Source organism: Temnothorax americanus, unplaced genomic scaffold (assembly GCF_048541705.1).
Source record: "Temnothorax americanus isolate GAGA-0224 unplaced genomic scaffold, ASM4854170v1 Scaffold6, whole genome shotgun sequence".
NCBI classification, from domain to species: domain Eukaryota; kingdom Metazoa; phylum Arthropoda; class Insecta; order Hymenoptera; family Formicidae; genus Temnothorax; species Temnothorax americanus.
In genome coordinates this window covers 3,275,610-3,298,858 of record NW_027509751.1, presented here as the reverse complement: position 1 = coordinate 3,298,858, position 23,249 = coordinate 3,275,610, and the positions used below count along the sequence as shown (strand labels likewise).

The 23,249-nt window shown below is 34.8% G+C and overlaps 1 protein-coding gene and 1 pseudogene across 8 annotated transcripts in view; one reads left to right on the top strand and one right to left on the bottom strand.

Moving 5' to 3' along the window:
- The window catches only part of LOC143905060 (oxidative stress-induced growth inhibitor 1), a 31,588-nt gene that overhangs the window by 5,301 nt on the left and 3,038 nt on the right, over positions 1-23,249 (top strand). For 6 of the 7 annotated variants that reach the window (XM_077420189.1, XM_077420187.1, XM_077420184.1 and 3 more), the window contains 6 exons: positions 2,194-2,521; positions 20,208-20,329; positions 21,295-21,743; positions 22,002-22,252; positions 22,334-22,581; positions 22,690-23,136. In XM_077420189.1, coding sequence (XP_077276315.1) covers positions 20,269-20,329; positions 21,295-21,743; positions 22,002-22,252; positions 22,334-22,581; positions 22,690-23,136 — 1,456 coding nt within the window. In that variant the 5' untranslated portion in view covers positions 2,194-2,521; positions 20,208-20,268. The remainder of the gene's footprint in view (positions 1-2,193; positions 2,522-20,207; positions 20,330-21,294; positions 21,744-22,001; positions 22,253-22,333; positions 22,582-22,689; positions 23,137-23,249) is intronic. The other variant, XM_077420191.1, reaches the window with a different exon arrangement.
- On the bottom strand, positions 15,015-16,688 carry LOC143905086 (myb/SANT-like DNA-binding domain-containing protein 3; annotated as a pseudogene). Its single transcript, XR_013259105.1, has 4 exons — positions 16,058-16,688; positions 15,720-15,830; positions 15,334-15,422; positions 15,015-15,248 (listed from the first exon to the last, which is right to left on the bottom strand). The product of XR_013259105.1 is annotated as a myb/SANT-like DNA-binding domain-containing protein 3 (transcript).

Below are 23,249 nucleotides of genomic sequence, written 5' to 3'. Positions count from 1 at the left end.
ATATATCTATGTACATAACATATATTTTATTGCGCGTTGAACATACACACACGTACACGCACATTCACGCATTCGCGATTCTAATTTCGGAGCACAGATGCTTCTTTCATGGCGGTTCTCAATGTTACGTCATTTTTCGTAATGTCTGGAAATAATTCATTAGTTACGACATGCGAGCGACTTTGTGCTCGCACAAGCGTTATTTATATGTTATACGTAAAATTAAATTATAGTTCACATTTATCTCGTGCACAAGAGATACCACAAATAGCCTAGAGTCTAGACAAAAAAAACTGTTTGAGCTGATAAACCGACGATTAAATTTAGCGGCTAAACGACGGGTATTATATGCATGAGGAAATAATTGAATCATTCGTTCATTTCCAGAGTTTATTTTCGGAGTGTCTCTGGCGATATCAATTTTAATCCTTCGTAAGTTTCTACTACCGTAAAATATATCTACGACAGAATTCACCTTATTCTCGCAACATTCTACGTTACGAATTATTTGCATTCATTCAAGCAGATGTAGGCCTTCGAGTTGTTAAAGTCTGTCGACCGGCGTTGTTTAACGATTAATAGGTGATATTAATGCCAGACATTGTGTTTATCTTACGACACAAGAGTTATGGCGTTGTAACTTCGTGGTCTAAATACTCGTTACCGATAGCGATAATTAAAAAAAATGTAGTATCGAAACCTTGCTTCGCATCAGACATTATTTATCGCCTCTTTGAAGTACATTTCCATTTGCGCTACGTCACGAAGAGAGATATTCGCCGTAATCGCACCGATAATAATCGTGTACTTTCTCTCCACATCCTTCATTAACTTCCTTGTTGAATTTAAAACGCGTACATCTCATTTAGTATAATCTTGCGAACGGGTGTATTTGGAAATGTGCGACGCGCGATGATGAAATTCAAACGCTCGTGTGATTTACGCACGCGGAAAGACGAGCAGCTCCTCAAATTTGCTGTAATCTTTCTGAAATCCATATTATTGATATCACAAAAAACATTGTTTTTTTCCATCTCAGTAATTTGATAGCACAGTTTATCGGCGAGCATATAAATCATATATGTTATCATGTGAAAGTTACATGCCATGAAAATTTCTTATCTCTTTAGCAAATTAATGAGTGTTACTTTTATTCATACACACGCGTATGTATTTTATATATTTTATTCTGTTTTATATAATGAAATTTCTTAATTCTTTAAATTGATTGTAAAACAAAAATCAGTTTGATTCACGCTCATCATGAAAAAAATCGCGAGCCCTTATCACGCGTAAGATATCGTTTCTGCGTTCTAATGTCATGACATTATCGAGTATCGCAATGCTTCTCGTATCTCAATTTTTATTCGAAAAAATTAATCTCGAATTTTTCCTTGGTGAATAGTTTGCGAAATCGCTCTTGCGTTATCTTCGACTGGAATCCGCTCCGAGAGGATTTCAGGTTCCAATTGTACCAGGATGGTTCAATATTGAAAGTCAAAAGGCTGTAATGCAAAAGCTGTAACGAGCTCTTTCTAGGTACTTAGTTACAAGAAAAAGAGTGAGGTGTATTAAGGGTAATGCGATTTAACTTTACAACCATGCCCCAGCTATCTTTTTATTGATGTCGTACAAGTAACGTGTGGATCAATATAAGAACGTATCACCGTGCCTGTAATCTAGGAAACGTAATCTGCGAAAGATATTCACAATGTGACGCCGTAACTTGGCAGAAACGTGACTGGGCAGAAGTGCGTCACAATTCTTGGTTTTTTTTGCTACTTATAATTATCTTAAAATCTTCGTTGGCACCGCATATAGATAATAACGTATAGCAACGTATACCGATCAGGACGTCGAATATATTAACTCGTTGAACAGCCTGAAACTATATTTCAATGGCAAAACATCTTTTTCTACCGTCCGGCAAATTAGTCATCTACCAGATATCGTTTCTAAAATCTTGTTCTGTTATTAATAACTGTCAGGTGGAAGTCAATTTAATAAGACGCCGATTCTTATATAATCTTTCGCTTGCCGGCGCTTTTAGTTCGATTTTATAAACTTTACGGAGTACAATTATAAAAATTATCGTAGCGATCTCGTTTTTTTTTTTTTTATCCGTGTGTTTTTATCTCTACTAATTTAAGCGTTATTTACATCTGTCTGACTGCATGACATTTCTAATTGCAGGAAAGTCGTACCGCAAACACAGTTTTGTTGCACTATGACGGCTGCACCGAGGGGACTGATATCTCACTGCTGAAATCGCCTTGCGAAATCGCGCCATTCATCGCGCGGCCTTCGGATACGAAGCTTCCGCGGGAAAAACGATCGCGCGTGGCGTGCACGCTTCAGTACGACGCCGACTGTCGGTCGGGTAAGGAGCATCTGGTGCCACTAGCCGTGCTTCGGCGTAACCGGTCGACCAACGAAGCCTACGTTCTTCGATAATCGGCTCCGACGTGCAGCGGGAAAATCAGAGGCCGGAACAGATCGACGCCCTTCTTGGAAGAAACAGGTAAGCTATATATATACACACACACATATATATATATATACCTACATATATATATATATCTCCCTTTTTTTCTCTCTGCATATTTGTACGCGCGATTCCTGACATTCTGCGCGAGAACGACCACATTGTAGATAGCAATCTACTCGTTTTATCGATCCATAATTATATCTGTTTGAATACCGAAGTAAGTATGAAGTGACAGCGTGATTGACGGTCGGGAAATAAAAGGAAAATAGGATGAGAGCGTTGTTGTGTATACGTCGTGGATATACTTTCTAAGTAAGATTCTCGCCGCAATTCGCATGTGACGCGGATGTCTCGAAAGTTTATTGAATTTATCTCTTAAAGGTGTGACAAAGGGAGTCCGCCCTTAGGGATATCTATTGAAGATCAATTTTATTTATAAGATTATAAAAAAACGTAATAAGATCCGAAGAAGCTTCAATTTTCTTCCAATGGGAATATTCTAGAAGGGGGAACATTCTGAAAAAGGGAACGTTTTGGGAAAGAGTGTAATATTCGTTTTCAATCTAACACATGGATACTATTGGTTCAGGAACATTGTTATGTGGAAATGCATTTACGCCGCGTGCCAACTTTTGCCCTTTAGAGATAATTAATTAATATCGTAATAGCAGAAACTGTTGTTCCGTGAAAGCAGCAAATCTGCAATCTGTGTACTCACGATATATTGTGTAGGCATCATTGTAATCGCGATTCGGTAGATTAAAGGATATCGGATGGATTACCCAAATCCTTTCTCGACGGATTCGCTCGAAATTGTATTATCTCGTGAAATAATTCTGTTCACGTGCGCTCTTCCGTATAAACCTAAGTGACGTAATTGTCGATGCCGGTGAACGGAACATGCGACGGCGCCGTCAATTACTTACCCACCTGAGAAGTTCAACGGAAAGCACCCGTATTTCGTAACAGGAAGTTCAATTTAACAATAAAGTGGGAAATCAAACGTAATCAATATAATAATAATAATTATTATTATTATTAGTGCACGTTAAATGTGAAATTGAAAATTAAAATTTCGCAATTATCAATGATATCAGCAATATTAATAATTGATAATAAATTTAATATTGTACTTCAAATTAATGTTTTATCCGGCAATGTGATATCGATAGAAGTATTAGGATAGGTACATTTCGGATAAATGGAGACGCGTATCTTTGTAGAATTTTCAAGTTGAAGATTGTAGAATTGCGTTATCATACTGATATAATTTTAATTTTCAATTTCACATTTAACATTGATAATAATAATATTCCCACCACTCCCGAGGTACGTCCACAAAAACGATAATGATTACGTTATTAATAACGGATGTTCAATTTTCCGCTTTATTGTTTAATTTCATTATCGCAATTAATCGCAATCTCGTTTTCGTTATACGTAAAGCGTTACAGAAGCCAACGACCGATGGTACAAATTTATTTACCTGCAACCCGGTGCAATTTAATCGCGCGCGTATTTCAGCTTGCCGAAATTTGGCGGACATTCTGGGCTTCATCTAATCTTCGCTGTGAAAATACGCGGCTTTTGCTATCGCGAGAATACTCACCATTATACCGTCCTCTCTTACGTCAAGATTTTAATTTATGCATCGCTTTAATTATCAGCTGCGTTTTCCCGAAGTTATGATCGCAACCGTATTACGCCGTTTCAGGTGGTAACAAACGGTGGCTTGCAAAAAAGAATCGATTCTAAACTGCAGGACGCCGGTTTATTATCGATACTTGTTCGATCATTAAGAAACATAGTGATTACCGAGTTATCAGAGCGTCCCCCTCCGGCTGTACAAATATATTTATTTATGCTCATCATAAATATGCGCAATTTCAAACAACTAGTGGTTGATAGAAATGCTCCAGACAAAAATTAAACTTATTGTTTTTTGAGTCGAATAGTTTTTCGGATGACTTAATTGGCACTTATTAAGTTAAAGAGACGCGAGAATACAGTTTTGAGTAGTAATTATTTTATTGTTTATTTCTGATAATATCGAGTAACTCGAAACTTTTTCAGTTGATAAGAAAAAAAAAGATAAGAGAAGAATTCGATAAATATATATCGTATTATAAAAGGCAATGAAGTTAATTTGCTGGATATGTTTCTGATTATGGTATGAGTCTGAATAATGTATTCTCGGTGCGAGTGCACATTGTAATCTCGCTGCATCATGCTGCGAAATTACGGCGGCACTGCAATACGATTTTTTTCTGCGATGCAAAAGACGAATGCGACTTATGTATATGCTTACGTAACTATTGATCTCGGTAGCAAAAGTTACGAAATTCTGCGAGGTCTAACTTTTGCCGGTGACCGAAATTCGAGTTGGCAACGCGCGAACGGACATCCGAGTTTTCTTTTCTCCATAAAGGAAACACTCGTAAATCGCGTTACGATGATATCCGGAATTTAAAAAATCATAGAGAGTATGAAAACGCGAAATCACACACGCAAAAGTAGAGTACCGATGGAGTAAATCAATGGATTCAGTGTAACGCAGTTTTTTTTACAAATTGTTAAAATATAGTGAACGTATGATTTAGCTAAAATAGACTGATATTATTCAACAATACCGTGGAAGACTAATATGCAGGTTTTTGCTGAGCAGGTCCGCTATTAAATATTAAAATAGTGTCGCCTATTGCGACTATAATAGGCGTCATTCTATTCGGTTGGCTAATAAACGTAACTGCTTATAAACACACACACATATAGCATTTTGCGATTAATTCCACGCCAGCGAGTTTGTTATATAAGTTAACCCGTAACAACGCAGGTCAAATTCCGAGATAATTGTTGCGCCGAATAAGAGCCGGTGGTCCCCATGGCTCGTGTTTACTGAATCGTCCGGTGAAATTGATTAACATTCATCTGTAGCATTTGCGTTTCTCAAACGAGTAATATCGGCAATAAACCGGATTTTTTTTCAAGAGGCATTGCGATATCTCGATCACGGTTTTTTTTTAAATATACATTTACCTTTTAACAGATTTACCGACAATGCATTTTTCTTTTTTTTTTGCTGTTTTTTTTGCAACAATCAGCATGAATCAGTAGTTTTGCCATATGCATTTATTGTCATTGCATATTTTAGGTGAATTTACATTTTATCATTTTTTTTGACGTGCGTTCGGCGAAAAAAAACCAATAATTATTTATTTTACGTTAATGTTAAAAGCTGGAAATTTTGATGACTAACTCATTAGTTACTGTTTGCAAAATGCAGCACGTGTCAATCAACGATTACGGCAAAACTTTTTATCAGTTTAAGTACGTCATTTCTATTTCGTGCTTGAATTTACAAGTAGACTGAACAAAGGCTCATTGAAAATTAGAATGTTTTCGTAAGAGTTATTTGAAACGTTTCTTTTTGTCTTGTTTACAAGCGTACCTAAGTGTACTTTGATACTTTAATTATTTACGGGATGAAGGATGACTATGTCATATAATAAATGAAAGTATTATATTCCAAGATGACCTCGCACTCAGATATTTTACATCGCAAATTTTACCTGCCATTTTCCTGCTGTTCCGAGATTTGTAATTCTAGGAAAGCTATACGCTCAAGTTACGCATTATCTTTCATTAAGGTCGTTTCTGACGTCACAAAAATATCAAATTTGCGTGGCAGAGATTTACAATATAGATCAGTATGTTTCAGCATTATATCATCACTTTTCTATGCCAAAGAGGCATATCCTGTTTTTTTTTTTTTTTTTTTTTTTTTAAACTAATCAGTTTAATTTTGAATTATAATTTTGTGCGAAGCGTTGCATATTTCAAAGAACCGAAAGTATATCTCATTGACGAGAATAATAGTATCTGAAATTGTCGTACATACAGTATAAAAATGTTTCATAGTTCGCAAAACTTTTTCGCGTGTTTTAATAACATTATAATGAATCATGACATGTTAAAGATACAGTCTTTCGTAGAACAAAATAGTTATGACACTCTTTGCGTGCATAATCGAAGGAATAAGATAATGTGATTTTTATATAGAATTTTTTACTAAATACTAATAAGAGATTTTGAAACGCCACTTTAGATAAAAAAAGAATTCTACGGATTGTGAGGTTTATTTTAGTTGACAGCTAATTCTAAGATTATATCTTTCAGAAACTGATGGTTAGCTAATGAAATATATTTCCTGGTTGACTGCTTCCGAGATTAGATTGCTGGACCACGCATTCCTTGTTTCGTTTCCTTGAAATTTAGGGGATACGAGAGGGAAAGAGAGGGAAAGAATTCGACAGGAAAATGGCAGAACAAACCGCGCTATGTGATTAGATGAAGAAACATGTATTCGTAGTTTCGATTTACATATGTGTGGATGAAGGCGAATCTAATTGCGAAAAGCTGCAAAATTTCCGTGATCCATGCGTTTAATCTCTCTTATTCGTTTCGCCTACTAGACGTAAGATGCTTGTGAACTTTATCGCGCGGTGAAACCGAAGAACGAGATCTGCGCGTGACGAATTTTTAATTGAAAACGAATATCGCGAAGAGCACAGATCGACGTCGGTGCTTCGTGCGATATAAGAGGAATCTTTAGATCGTCTCGCTCTGGAATTGACGATCACCTCCGTCCGCGCTAACCGAATTCCATTCAGGCGCCTCGCATCGCTTCTCGCCGCCGATTAATCGTCGATTAAGAACAGAAGACGCTGCGCTAAGCGCCAGCGTTGCTAGAATTGTTGGGGGGATAGATATCTAAATGCGCCAACAAACGCACCTGTAGCACGATTCTGTAACTTATCGTTATATGCCTGTATCAGATTATGGATTGGGATTGAGATTGCAGGATTGAAATTTGACCAATCAGAGCAAAGTTCAGCTAAACTTGAGATCAGTTTTCTGTATTCTGATTAATTGAACTCCAATCCAATCTCAATCCCAATCCGTGAGTCTGGTATTAGGGTCCGGGCATTATGCAATATCGTTATCGTTATGTTGTCGCTGTCCATGAACGACAACACAATGATAACGATAATGCATAACGAGTTATTTTACGTGCCGTAACTTGATATTTCACGTATTTCCAAATTCAGTTTCTAAATTCTTACAAAATAATTTTTCCTCGTTATTTTTGTCTAGGCCCTTATCTTTACGTGACTTACTTTTAATCTAAAATTCTTTTTCTGTAACTGGTCATGTACAGTTATAAACGACTAATTTTATTACGCTAACCTTTGTTGGGTCCTTTTTAAAGGACTTTTAAAGGAATATCTCGAAAACGGTGCCCTGTGATCTTGTGTCTAATTTTATTCCTAAATTAGAGATATTTGTTGCTATATTATTATGATGCTTTAATTGATTATATTTCTTCCTTGTGGTATTCCTAATTTCGCCTTCTATAGAAATGTTCATTATACCGCCCATTTTCCTAACTCGTTTGCCCTCTAGAATAACTCTGGAGCTCCCTCAGCTTTTAATGAGTAACAAGATCTTTTTCCGAGGGTAAATCGGTTAGGCGGGATGCTGACCACATCACTCCCTATAATCCATGAAACCTCATGGGATTTCTTAATCGTTAAAAGAGGATATCTTTACCAACATTATGTGCTCTATTTTGAGTTGTTTCTATTTTCAGCATTGTGCGTCATAATTGTATTTTTAACAAAAATATGTAAGGGTGCGATATTAGGAACATTTTTTTCGATGTCGAAAAAATACTGCTTTTTTTGTTTTCCTTTAGAAAAGATAGTTATAAGTAAACTTTGAACACATTCATGCAATGGAGATCATATTACGATAATCCTAGAATAAAATGATGCGGTTTATTTATATTCTTATAGGAGTTTTCAGTCAAAAATTTGAATTTAAAAAATAGGGTGCGATATTAGGCGTGACAGTTCCCCTAATACGTTGCGTCTCGCTCGTAACAGTTACAGCATCATGCTAATGGTTACGATCCCATAAAGGCGACAACGCGCCCGTTGCCTTGCGTCAGAATCGCGATTATGTTATATCGTACATAATAAAAACCAACGATCTCACTTCACTTACTGCGTAACGCAAAAGTTAAGGTCGCGCGTCGCCTTTTTAAGATACGCGACTCTTCTTTCACGACCGATATTTGCATGCGCGGTTTAGAGATAGCGCACACACATTGAAAAGTCTGCAAGATTACAAAGTGCTGTTAAGGATGTATCATTGGTACAGTCTTAGATGTATAGGACATAATTTTTAAAGCGCTACCAAGTGGATAAAAATTTGTAAGAATATTCTTTTAGTTTTCCTGATGTGCTACAAAAAAGTAGAAACGAATCCACTAAACTTTTACGTAAAATCAGTGAATTAAAATCGTTATATCTCAGCAACCGTTTAGTGGATTTGTTTCTACTTTTTTGTAGCACATCAGGAAGACTAAAAGAACATTCTTACATGATCCACTTGGTAGCGCTTTGAAAATTATGTCCTATACATCTAAGACTGTACCGATGATACATCCTTAAGCGCCGAGTATATTTAATTGAAGCGTCGGCATTCCGCGGGACGAGATCCCCATTGCAATTAATCGCGCGCCGACATTTACGTAGCCCAGTTCTCACAGTCAGTCCGGGGAGAACATGTAGAATACTGCACGATTAAATTTTCAATACGGATGTGACATTGGACATAGCGCCTGATTAAAATTTCAACAGAGATTTCATAGAGCACTCCTTCCTTTACAAATATAGGAATACATCCGTAAACTGGATACATATCGAGCGAGTCGTGACCAGTTGACCCCAGCGAGACATCGTTTTGTACCTATATATACGTGTCTTGCGAAAGGAGGCATTCAGGTAACATATCGATTTAATCCGATCGTTAATACGTATAACGTTCTTACATCTTTCGTCTTAATGGATTTCGCGGAGCGAGTTGTTTTTTCCTATTCCACGTTTTTCCACGTCCAGTCACTCGCATGATAAATTATAAATGATAAATGTCAGAGAGGACGCATATTACCGGAAGAATATTATCTCCTCGTTTTTGCGTCGTGCCGCGATGATTTTATCGCTTATTCGTACAACTTATGACGAGAGAGAGAGAGAGAGAGAGAGAGAGAGAGAGAGAGAGAGAGGGAGAGAGAGAGAGAGAGAGAGAGAGAGAGAGAACTATTCCGCAACGAGATAGAACTGATAACTGGTATAAACCTTTCTCCTCAATTCTTACAGAGCCACCCGTTGAAAAATACGACGCGACGACCAGGCTATTATCGTTTCAATTATAGGCAGAATTCGACTTGTCAAAGTTAGAAAATTAAAATCCATGCGCCTTTTGCTTCTATATAGACGATAAGCTTCCCTCTGATCACTGTTCGTTCATTCGCCATTCAAGTCTAGGGATTGAGAAACTGATCTTAAATACCTCGTTAAAATATGATGATAACAATATGATGTTTGAAAATTAATACTGCAGAGTATCGATTACGATTCTTGGTACATCCTGCTATCTTTGATATACTATAACGCGCTCACGACCATGTTCAGCGACTTAATATAATGATTCGGAGACATTGATTTTATTTGCAATGCTCAGCAACAAACAGTTCGTTATATCAAATAATTAAAAATATTATATGATATCTTAGGGAAAGGAAAAATTGCGATGGCATGGATATGGAGTTATGGAGAAAGAAAGTTTAACGCGGATATAATATGGAGAATGAAATTGTTCGATAGAATTATAAAACTAATAATGTTGTATGGAGTAGAGATATGGGGATATAGAGAAAGGAAAAAGGTAGAGGTAGTGCAAGAGAGATACATAAGGTGGATTTTAGGTTTACAAAGACTACCCCGGGGTATGTGGTGAGAGAAGAAATGAAAAGAGCGAAGATAAGAATTGTAGCGGGATGCAGAGCGGCAAAATATGAAAAGAAAATGAGAACTGATAGCGGAAATGTAATTCTAAGAGAATGCTGGAAGGGGGGGGAAAGAAAGGAGAAAGAAAGCAGAGAAGATATACAAAATTGGTCGACAGAAAGTCAAGAGAGAAGAGAGTACATACAGAGATGCGGCATGAGCGAGGAAGAACTGATAAGGATAGGAGATGAAGGTATTGATTGCATGGTGTCAAGAGACAGAGAAGTAGATATACAGAAGAGAGCGGAAAAAATTGAAAACTCAGCGTGTAAGGATTATAAAGATGTCAAAATAGGATGGCTGCCTATAGATATATCAAAGATGAAAAGGGAAGGAAAAGATAAGCCTAATAGCGAGAATGAGGTGTAAAAATGAGACAAAAGGGAATATGTATTGGATGAATGAGGAATAAAGAAAATGTAGACTATGCGGGAAAGAAAACGAAGATATGCGACAAGTAAGTACGAGATGTGAAAAAGTGGAGAGTTGGAAAGAGAGAGAGAGAGAGAGAGAGAGAGAGAGAGAGAGAGAGAGAGAGAGAGAGAGAGAGAGAGAGAGAACTATTCCGCAACGAGATAGAACTGATAACCGATACATGTGCTAGATACCACAAATTCTGCATATTCGAAACTGGAAATAACGGCGCTTAGAAATAAAATTCCGGGTGAAATGCGGGGTAGCGTTACAAAACGCACGAGGCGACGTTCCCCAATTATCCGTATTACGTTCATTATAGATCGTAATAACGAATAATCCTCTTTCAACGACTTTTGACGTCCCTCGCGTTGCTAAACGACGTCCCATTGTCACGCAGGAATAGATCCATATTCGTTCGTTATTCTTCATCGATCTTCCGCGCGGCTTTCCCACGACGAGCAGTAAAAGACCGCTATCGGTGACACGCGGGAGCACGTAAGCCGATCGCTTTGAATATTTCTACGCGCCGTGAATAATGTCTTAGGCCCGGTTCCACAACTTAACTTTAAACTACGTTTAATCGTTAAACCTAGTTTAAAGGAAATGTTGCATTCCACAACTACCATAAACTTCGGTTAACGTCGATTTCCTACGGTTAAAGTTGAACGCCGAATTTGGGCGTTTAGTAAATATAAACGAGGTTTACTAGTGCAGCGCCGATCAACGTCAAAGTTTGTTGCGTACAGGTTATGGTGAATTGTTACAGTATTTCCATTTATTGCTTAAAAATAATTAATATAAACAAAAAGTGAGAACTTAATTTGTTAAAGAAATATGGAACTAGCATATATATTATCTTCATCTGAAGATGAAGAGTTTGAAAATATAATGTATCGACGTCCGAAAGTTATAAGAAGAAGACCATTATACTTTGAAGAATACGACGACATTGATTTTCATGCGCGATTTCGTTTGAGTAAGGAATCTGTTACTGCAGTACTAGCAGAAATTGAGCAGGAAATTTCTTATAAAACTGAACAGTAAGTATAAAGTTGATTTTAAATATTGGATTGTTACTTTGACAGATTACATTCTATAATAGAACAGAGTAGCAATAACATAAAAATCAGTTATTATAAAACAACATTAATCAAATCAATAATGTAAAATAATTGATCATTATTATTAATAAATTTATAATTCTGCTGAAATGTTCAAGTGCACAATATTTTGTATAAATGTTTACACACATTCAGATCACTATCCAGTAAACGTCAACATAAATATAACACATGTATTATTATTGTATTTAAATTGTGCAGTGGAAACATTGCAATGTTACTATTGCTTGGTGTTTACTGGATATGAAATAAGCAAGAGCTAACACGATTAATACAAATAATAAAAATTTTTTTGCCAGAAACAATGTTATATCTCCAATGAAGCAGCTTCTTCTGACATTAAGGTTTTATGCAACTGGGAGTCATTTATTATCAGCAGGAGATTATTCTGGAGTGAGCAAAACAAGTTCTCACAGAATCATTCATCGGGTGACTGCTGCTATTGCTCGTCTTCGACCAAGATATATAAAGTTTCCTATGCTTGCCGAGGAAATAAAAAGAGAACAGATGAAGTTTTTTGATATTGCACGATTCCCAAGAGTAATAGGTTGCATAGATTGCACTCACATAAAAGTACAGTCATTTGGTGAGTAATATTCAACTTTTGAAAGAAATATGTTAACAATAAAACTATTAGCGTATATTTTTGTATAGGCGTAACACGCACACATATACACGAATTATTCTTTAAATTATATATCTGTAAAAAATAAATTTTTTACAGATTAAATTTGATAATTTTGTTATGTATGATATCCTACAATAAATCTAAAAACAATTTTTTTACATGTTATGTATAATTTGTAATTTATCAGTAAAACATGTGTTTTTTCATACACTATATACCTCATATACCTTCATTGTTTTATACAAAAGGTTTTACATCTCTCAAAATGTTATTTCTTATTAATTATTTTTGGTTTGTAATGAATAGATTAATTAGATTTATATTTTATCTTGATTTATGTTTTACAAAAATTTCTACATAGACAAAAATGCAGTTGCTTCGATAAACGTCTACGTCACGGGCTGCTACAATCATGAACGGTTAATTCAATTGGATATTGCTTGAACCAAATATTTGGATTATTAAAACAACTATCTGATGTTTTCGTTCAAATAATATCCAATTGAATTAACTGTTTATGTTTGTGGCAGCCCGTGACGTTGCGTTTAATTGAAGCAACTTTATTTTTTTTCATGTATTGATAACTACAAAGATCAACTGAAAGTTATTTATTTCAGGTGGAACGATGCTGAATATTTTAGGAATAGAAAGGGTTACTTTTCTGTAAATGTTCAAGCAGTCTGCAATGCAAATTTAGAGATAACCGATCTTGTGGCTCGTGGCAAGGATCAGTGCACGATGCTACAATTTTCAACAATTCAAGAATACGTGCTTTATTCGAAGCTGGAACATTTCAAAATTCGTTGCTATTAGGTGACGGTGGTTATGCCGTTCGCTCGTATTTTATGACTCCTTTACAAAATCCACGAACTCGTGCGGAGCATCTATATAATGAAGCACATATACGAACACGCAATACCATCGAGCGTGTATTCGGAATATGGAAAAGAAGATTCCCTATTTTAGCACTTGGGTCCCGATTTCAAAAAGTGGATAAAGTGCTACCTGTTATTATTGCAACTGCTGTGTTGCATAATATTGCTCGACGTGGTGGAGATCCAGTACCAGCAAACGATCCTGAATTAGTATTGCCTGCTCCATGGGAAAATCTTTTACAAGAAGGAAATATAGCTTATAGACATGATGGACCCGGTAACAATGGCATGCAGCATGCAATAATCAACGATTATTTCCAAAGGTAAGAAAATAATTATATGGTAAATTATTTATTAATTTATAAATAGTATACTTCAACAACGATATAACTGCTTAATATTTCATAGTTAAATGCGACAGAATACATTGTTATCAAATTTCCAATATTATTTTTATAATGCTGTACAAATGATAAGTTACTAGTTTTTCATTGTTTCTGGAAATTATAATTTTATTATCAATATAATCCGTACATACTAATAAACAGTATTATTAAAACATATTACATTATTTGCAGCTTATTGTAGAATAATCAGGTGGTAAATGTGCTACATTTTGGACTACTCCATGATGAAAAAGTGACTATAGTATAGAGGAATAGTATTTGCAGTCCTGCTATTGTATCTTGAAATAAAATATTGATATTTTACACGGTTTTTTATTGATACTACAAAATTGACCAAAGTATATAGTCACAAAAAATACACATCGCAAGTTGACATAAGTGAAGAATCCTAGAAAGGGAGAAATAAAAAGTGGAGCAACTGTCGATAAAAAATTATAATTTTATTTAAATAATTTTCATATTTGGTACCTTATCAATATTGTTACAATTCCCAATATACGATAATAAAATAATATCATGTACGATAATAAAATAAACTTGTATTTCTATATATTTGCACTTGTTTCTTTGGTACTTTAAAGTAACAATTTAAAAATAGATAACAATATAGATAACACAAGACAACTTCAATGTATACATACATATAGAACTAATTCTTTTGACATAGTGTTTAATATTTAATCTAAATAGCAACTAATATATAATCTAAATAGGAACTCTTTTAAGTTGAGTCTTGTGTTACTTATATTAAAAATGTATTCTATTCATATAATGTGAAATACTATTTCTTTCATATTTAGTATTAAGTACTCTTACAAGTAGTATAAACTAAAATACAACAGTTTCAATAAATGCATTAATTTTTTAACGAAAACGTATTTTATATAATTCAAATAGAAAATAATGAAATTGTAAAAGAATATTATAAAATAATATAAAAGTAAAAGAACGATATTATTTCTTTTCAACAGAATTTAACTGTTTCTTTTCAAAAGAATCTAATTGTTTCTTAAGAAGTTCTACTTGAAGTCTTTCTTTTCTAATTGCATTTTGCAAATTGCTATTTCGATTGCCGTTTTTTCACAAAGATTTTCCTTCATTGTTTCTACTAATTCCAATTTGGATTGTGCAAGGTTATAATACCGTTCATTTCGTTTGGAAGCGTTTACTTGAAGCTGGATTTCTTACGCTTCAAATTTGATCCTGATGCGCTACTTGTTGACGAATTGGATTTTTCCTTGGAGGATTGCGGAAGGACTGTTTGTATATCTTTCAGAGTCAATAAATCTTCATTTTTATTGTTGTTTGAGAACTGCAATTCTTTGCTCTTTTCAGAACTTAGCTTGACTGGTGTCCATTGAGCCCAATTTGCAGCATTTGAATCTTCTTCTTCAAGTATCTGTAACAAATATTTTAAGACAATAGTTTTTCTAATAATATTTTAAATATCAGATATATAGCATAAGTATTTTCGATATATATACCTCAACCACTTGATAAACATCTTTATCGTCAACCACTTGATAAACGTCTTTATCGTCCAACTGTTCGTTGCTCTGTGGCTCATCTATGCCTGTAATACATATTATGCTGTCATAAGTATATATTTATTAATCCTAACATAAAAATCAATGACATTCTTTGTTTCTTATATGTTATGTCTTTAAAAAGTTCTTTGTCAAGTAAACAAAAAATTGAATCATATATATATTATCAAATTTTTATATTTAAGAAAATAACACGTACCCTGTAATGTTCATGCATATATATGTACACCAATTTCTAAATTCTTTTATTTTAATTGCAAATTTTAAAGTTTACTAATTGTATAAATGTTCTAAGGAATATATAAAATTATTTTATAGCATACCTGGCATGTAATCGCTGTCAAATTTATTAGGTAAACCTTCAACTGATGGCTGAATAATACCTTTGACCCTCTCAGCAATAGGATCATCAATGATATTCATCTTTCCACCACCTGTATACAAATTACTGATAAAATATACTTGTAGATATAACTTACCTGTATATAATCTATATTATTATTTTTAAAATATACACTAAATAAATTGAATTAATATTTTAATAAAATATTATATGGGCTGCATTCCGATATTCACTGCCAGTACTGAAAATTTATAGTGTACATAACGTAAACTGTAGATTTTTAGCAGTAAATATTGAAACACAGCTATGATATAATACCTGTTTTGAAAAGTTCACTACGAATATCAGCAAAATGTTCCGAGTTTTTTTCTTTAGGTTATCCCAACAGTTCTTCAGACATCCGACATCCCGATGTCCTGAGATGGAATTGCTGTTGAACTCCTTTGCAATGTTTATCCAACAATTCTCTTTGTCTTTTAGGCTGACATTGTCAGTCTTTTTATTTTCTATAATGCTTCTTTCTCGCTCTATTATTTCTATTAATTTTATTTTCTCCAAATTTGAGAAATTTGGTAGTCTCTTCTTTTGACTTGATTGAACTTTTGCCATATTTATATTTTGCTGTATTCAGATTGTTACACAACATAAAACTGTATACTGTTGATCCCGTTGATACGCACGATATGCACACATAACCTGTTTTACATATAAGATCCCAGCGTGCACCTATTTTCGCGCGTTCTCCTACTTGAATTAACCAATCACATTCTATGTTTGAGAAGAAAGAGAAATCTTCGAGAGTTTCTTCGTATAAACTATAGGTTTACGTAAACTGCAGTTATAAACACATTGTGGATCGCAATACGAGTTTAACCATGGCGTTAGATATAACGGCTGTTCAGCTAAGCTCGGTTTAAACTTAGATTTGTGGAACTGGGCCTTATTGTCAGAGAGCCCATCTCACCGGTGGGATACCGTCAACTCTCCGTCGATCGATATCGGCGCAATCGTGCGCGCAACAATCATTTGCCGTTTGCCATTCGATAGATTCCGCGATGAGATTCCTCCCCGCGTTATTCCCCCGAAGTATTGCCGGTAAGGATATCGTAGCTTTTTCCTTGATGGGACTCGATAAGCAAAAAAAATAATAATAACAATGCTCTCTTGCCAGTACTTTAAAACTGTACAAGTACTGATAATTTTATCTTTGTCCACTTGCACGCCGCCGGGCCAGCTGACGTTCCTTATCTCATAAAGATATCTATTCCGACAATTTTTATCTTAGGTCCACGCACTTCTCGTAAAAATTAACACTCGACAATACCAATAATTTGACGTTGAGATCGAAATGCCTAAACCATTGTCAATTCTTGTCTCTGTCGTTGATCTATTACGTTTCTCGAGTGACGTTGCTATTCTTAAGTGTTAAGCATCATATAATGAAAATGGACCGTGCTACAAATCGAGAGACGTTCCTCGCGGTTATTTGCGGAGTAGGTGATCTCGAGTAGAAGCGACGGGTAATGAGGAGAAATGGGAGCTAAGTATAACGATCTCTCGATCGTGCGTATAAACTAGGCGACCCATTGACTATATATAGGCTTTTTAACGACCGCGCTTTCTATCATCTCAAGCGTCAGTTCGTTCACGAACGCAAAACAAAAATGTAATTTTTATCTGCACATTTCTATGTATTTCTTACATTTTTATTATGTTATTGTTTCTATTATTATTAGATTATTATTTCTCTAGCTACTATTTATTCTTCTACATTTATTTTTTACGTCTTTTTATACATCTCTATTTTTAATATGTCTTCGCCGGGCTCATCTGAGTAACCAGGCCGTTTTTAACGGCCGAAAGGTTTACCGATTTATGTCGCGGTAATTGTACTTGGGACACTTGAGTGAACTCAGTGAACCGGTTAAGCGTTAGAGAGTAGGAAACACGACGCCAGCGAAGGCCGCTAATGAGAACGAAGGTCACGACTTTAACTTTTTAAAGACGTGGCGATCGTCACTTATTTTCAAGATCTCTCGCTCGCGATCGATATAGATTCTACGCGATTCATGAATTAGAATAAGTCGTAAGAATGTTTGCACTGATTATTAGAGATATCACTTATAACACTTTACATTCATAAATCGCAATGTCATCCAAAAAGTAACGTTGTTTATTTTAAGTATATAGTAAATCGTTTATCTTATCGACTTTTTACACATTGTGTAATTAACTAATGCGTATAGAAAACTCTTTTATAGCTTGCTTAGATAAGTTTTCGCAGTCGCTAATACGCAATTGTAGACATATAGAAAGTAGAGTGCAATATATATATAATCAATATATATTTAATATATATTTAAATATATTTAAATATATTTTTAATAGATAAATTATAAAAAATGTTTATATACAATTTTATCTAATTATATATAAATAGATAAAATTGTATATGATTATATGTAATTAGATCAAACTATGCATACTTCACATATATATAAATGATTAGATATAATTATATATTTTTGGATACATTTAAATCAAATCTTTAATAGGTCTATTTTTGTGGTAAATATGTAGAATCAAAAGTGAAATAATTTGTTCCATATATTATAACTTAGAACTGCTTGAGAGTCTTGAGACAGTGCCGTGTCCCTTATTGATACCGTTTTTATACTACTGTTCGTCAAATTTTAAATACGAGAAACGAATCCTATCGAATGCCATCTATTGGATAATCCAAATTTAAAGTTTATATATGATTATATATATACCTATATAATCTTTTTTTTATATTTGTAACACACTAAATTTACTAAATTCTATTATGTGAACAATAAAATATATGTGTGTACGCATACATATAAAAATAAAATTACATCCCAGGTAGCACATATTAGTTTCATATACGTTTTTTGAACGTATACATAGTTTCATAACCGTAAAGAACCATTAATGTTTTTGAAACCATGATTTAAGAAACGTTTTTTAGTTTTTTTTTGAAACATTTAAATTTATATTGCACAAAATAAATCATTTTATCCATGCACATATATCTACTTATTTACTTAAATTAATTTTGTCTTACACCGGTCTTAATCTATTTGTCCATCGGACAAATCTGAGCTTAGAAAACTTCCAACAGTTGCAAAGAAAGAACATTTATACGTGTGTTCCGTTTTGAAGAACTTTCTGAACTAATGCCCAGTAATGCAATTAAGTTAGAGTGAAACAAGTATATTTTGTTTTACTTTAACTTATTGCACGAATTTGCACCAGTTCAGGAATTTCTTCGAAAAAGAATAGACGTCATGGATGGTATACGCATAAAGCTTCTAGAACATTCTCACGCATGTCTCAAAGACGTCATAAACACGTTCAAAAGACGTGAAAAGTAGGAATTTTAAATGTTTTTATCTAAAATGTTTCTATTATTAAAACAAAACGTTTCTATAATAGTTTTTTAAACGTTATTTTATCGGAAAAGAAACGTTCCATCGCGCGAACGTTTTTCGAATAGACATTTTTACTCATGAGAAACGTTTCTAGAAATCGGTTATAAAACGTTTCGAAAAAACACTCAGAAAACATTTCTAAAACGTGTATGTGCTACCTGGGATTATTCTATAAAAGAAAAATGGTATTTTTACGCGAATTTATTATTTATTATTTTAATTAAACATTAAAAAAATATATATATAATTATATCTAATTTGGCGCAATTATATATAAGTTTGTATATAATTTGATGTATCTCAACTCGAAAAAAATTCTAATATAACTGCATAATTTGATATGAAGTTATATTTTGATGTAATTACATATAATTATTTACTCGAAAAAGACTTTTAATATAATTTTACATAATTTGATATATATATATATATGGAGTTATAAATATTTTAATATAATTACATATAATTATTTACTCAAAAAAGAGTTTTAGTATAATATTGTATAATTCGATGTGGAGTTATACATATCTTGATATAATTACATGTAATTATTTACTCAAAAAAGAATTGTAATATAATGTTGCATAATTTGATATGGAGTTATAAATATTTTGATATAATTGCATATAAATGAATACATAAATAGATCTTATTATATATGATTATATATATAATATGATATATAATTAGAGATAAAATTATATATAAACATTTTTTCCCGGTATTTAATATATGAAACATATATTGATATGTAGATTTGTGCCTTGGTATTATGAAATATAGGAATTTTTGTGAGATTACTCGTTCAGAAAGAAATTATCAGCGCCGCGTAACGATAACGTCTTGTGTAATAATCGCACTATTTATAAGCGCGGCAAATGTTGAGACCGCAATTAAAGATTATTTCAAGGAAAATTCTGCGTACTATTTTACTCTTCTGTAATTTTGTACTTATGTGTCATTAAATTGTCATTTACAATGTTTTTACGATAAAGTAATCGTTCTCTTTGCAGTAGAACGGATCGACGGGAGAATTGCGTTCATACGGAGATATAAGATACACGAAGAAGAAAAATGCAGAACGGATTTGAGGTCGACGATAACGACGTCATTTATAAAGATGTTGTCATCATAGGTAAGTGCAGAGAAATGTCTTGAGCTTCATCGAGATTTAATAGCTCGATAATAAAAGGCATACAAAAATCGCGCAAAGGGATAATAAGAACGTACCCGTGATAGTAAAACGTGAATGTGCAAAATCATGCAAACGTGTTGCTGAAAACAATTTCTGTTGTCACAAACATTATATAAACATGAATAATCGTAGCTCGTCTAGGATTTATACTTATGGTGCTTTTACAGCAAAGATATGTAAATTGCTTCTATCAATATTATGTAAATTGTACACCAATAGAACCTCCGGGCGTAAATATGTAAACTGTTGGAAAAATGTAACGAATATTGAATAAACCGTTGCTTGAAACAAATTCAATACTATTTTTAAGCATTCGCGGACGCAGCTTTACATATTATTTGCACAAACGCTCGTCACGAGTTTCGGACATATTTCGTAAATATGACGGACGTTTTGCTATCTGGGTACAATCTGACTAAATTTTTTAACGTGCATACGTATGGTTATTTGACACCACTAAAGGTAAATGTACCAGTGCCGGGACACTTAAGACTTATATCTAGACACCTTTATTATTTTAGTTTTTAAATAAGTATAACGCTAAAAATATAAAAATATAAAAACAAAATTAAAAATATAATACAAGAAAAATATTTTTATCTTTGATTCTTTGATTTTAATTCGCGTTATAACTTATTTAAGCACTAAAATGATAAAAAATGTCCAGGCATTGGTATATTTACCTTACGTTAAGGATCAACAAGCTTCTTATTTTTTTTGTGTTTGGCATTAATTTCCCACAAAGTTAAAATTCTTATCGTAAGAGCAATAGCGTCTCAAAAAAAAGTTCGTGGGAAGAGTTAAAATATTTCTGAAACAGTCAGCAGTTATAACTCGGAGTTCAGTTGTCGGGAAATTAGAGATTATCATACATAAAGATACTCTACATTATCTCTGATCCTTAGGAAACGGGCCCAGCGGGATATGTCTGTCATATATGCTCGCCGGAAACTGGCCTTACTACAACGGCGAACCTCATCCCGGCGACGATATGTTGACAGCGCGATTGCGGTTCTACACGACCGGCAACGAGGAGTGCGGCGACGACGCGTCGAACGATGCGAACATCGACGTGACCACCAACAATCGTCGTCAGTGCTCCAAACCCGGCAGAACACAGGGCGGGCTAGCGTACAGCACACGGTCCAAACTCGAGTGCCTGTCCTCCGGCATCGAGGGCAGAGGCGGTGGCCGACCGCTGGCTCTTCTCATGGACCAGCTGCAGCATCCATGCGTCGACGCCGGCCTCGATGTAGCTTCGCTCCTCGATTGGAGTTCCGCGGACGAGCATCCCGAGCACAGGATCGTGGATCACGTTGTCCTTGGCAAGGGCCAACCCGGCGGTGCTTGGCAGGTGCATAGTGAACGATATTTCCTTGTAATCTTGCAAATAGTGGATTTTTTTTTACGAAACAAAATGTGTCACGATAAGTATAAAAGTAATGAAAAGAAAAATCTTAATAAATTAGAATATTTAATTATTGAAAAATTAAAGATTTTACGTTAGAAATTGATAAGGCTGATTGCAACAGTATTACTTTATTCTTAACGCAATACGTTTATGTGAAAAGTTCTTTCAGTATAAATTTGACACTTTAATATTATCTTTTAGTCTATGGATCCCAATGTACTCACCATCAGTCTGAGTCGATGGATGTCTCTCCCTGATTTGGATCTTAGGCATTGGGAGAAACTTGTCGAGGTCGAACACTTACAAAAGTCGGTTTTAGCGGAAAGCGACATTTATGCGCGGCTAGAAAAACTGAGCGTTTGTAAGGCGTCTAGTCGAGTTTCCATGGGTACCGTAGCAGCTTATTACAAGGACTACGTGCGCAGAAAAAACTTGAAACAATACTTCCGATGGTACATATTTGAAACAGATTATCTATGGCACGAATTCGTCACTGACATCGATGCAGATTCTCACGAAGCAATTTGTTGCAGTGGGACCACAGTTACCTCAGTAAGACCGAACCCGGAGAGCAAAGGAGGATACAATTGGATTGTAGACGGGTACGAAAATAAAAGTGGAAAGCGATTTCGGTATTGGTGCAAAAGGGCGGTTCTCGCAACCGGCACGACCGATTTATCGAATCATCTAAACATCCCAGGGGAGAATACGAATCCCAAATGGGTGACACACGATCTCAATGATTTGGAGACTCGATTGGGACGTTTGGTCGACGAATATGGTACGTAAATGCAAGATTATATAAAGAAAGAGAGATTGCACCTATATCGGTGATTTTTGAGAAAGCTTATCTTCTTTTTTGTACAATTTTTTATTTTGTTTATTGCAGAATTCGATTTGTTCTCATCTGAGAAACCGTTAACCGTAAGCCAAGAGTTGACCGACGAACAGATTCCACCCGTGTTAGTAATCGGAGCTGGTCTGAGCGCGGCCGACGCGATTATGGCTGCGCGTTTTCGAGGCATACCCGTGCTGCACGCATTCCGCCACTCGTTGAACGAGTGGGGCAAACAGACCGCCGAGAGGATAACTACTAGTTACGATCGATTGCAATGGCTGCCGGATTCCATATATCCGGAGTATCATAAAGTGTACGAGATGATGGCTGACGGAGGTACAAATTATTCTCTGTACAAGTCGTTGCCTGGATACACGCTCGTCAGTCTCTGTGAGAATCGCGAGAATGGAAACACGCATACAAGGAGAACAGCCACTCTTGCTGCTCCTGACGGTCGGCTGCACACATTTAAAGTATCCATTGCGGCTATTCTTATCGGTACACATAATATATACTTCTTAATAACAGTTCAAACCAGTAAATCTTGTGAAATAAATATGATTGTAGATATTGAAGCGTTCAATTGGCAAATTTGCTGATGTTAATGTATT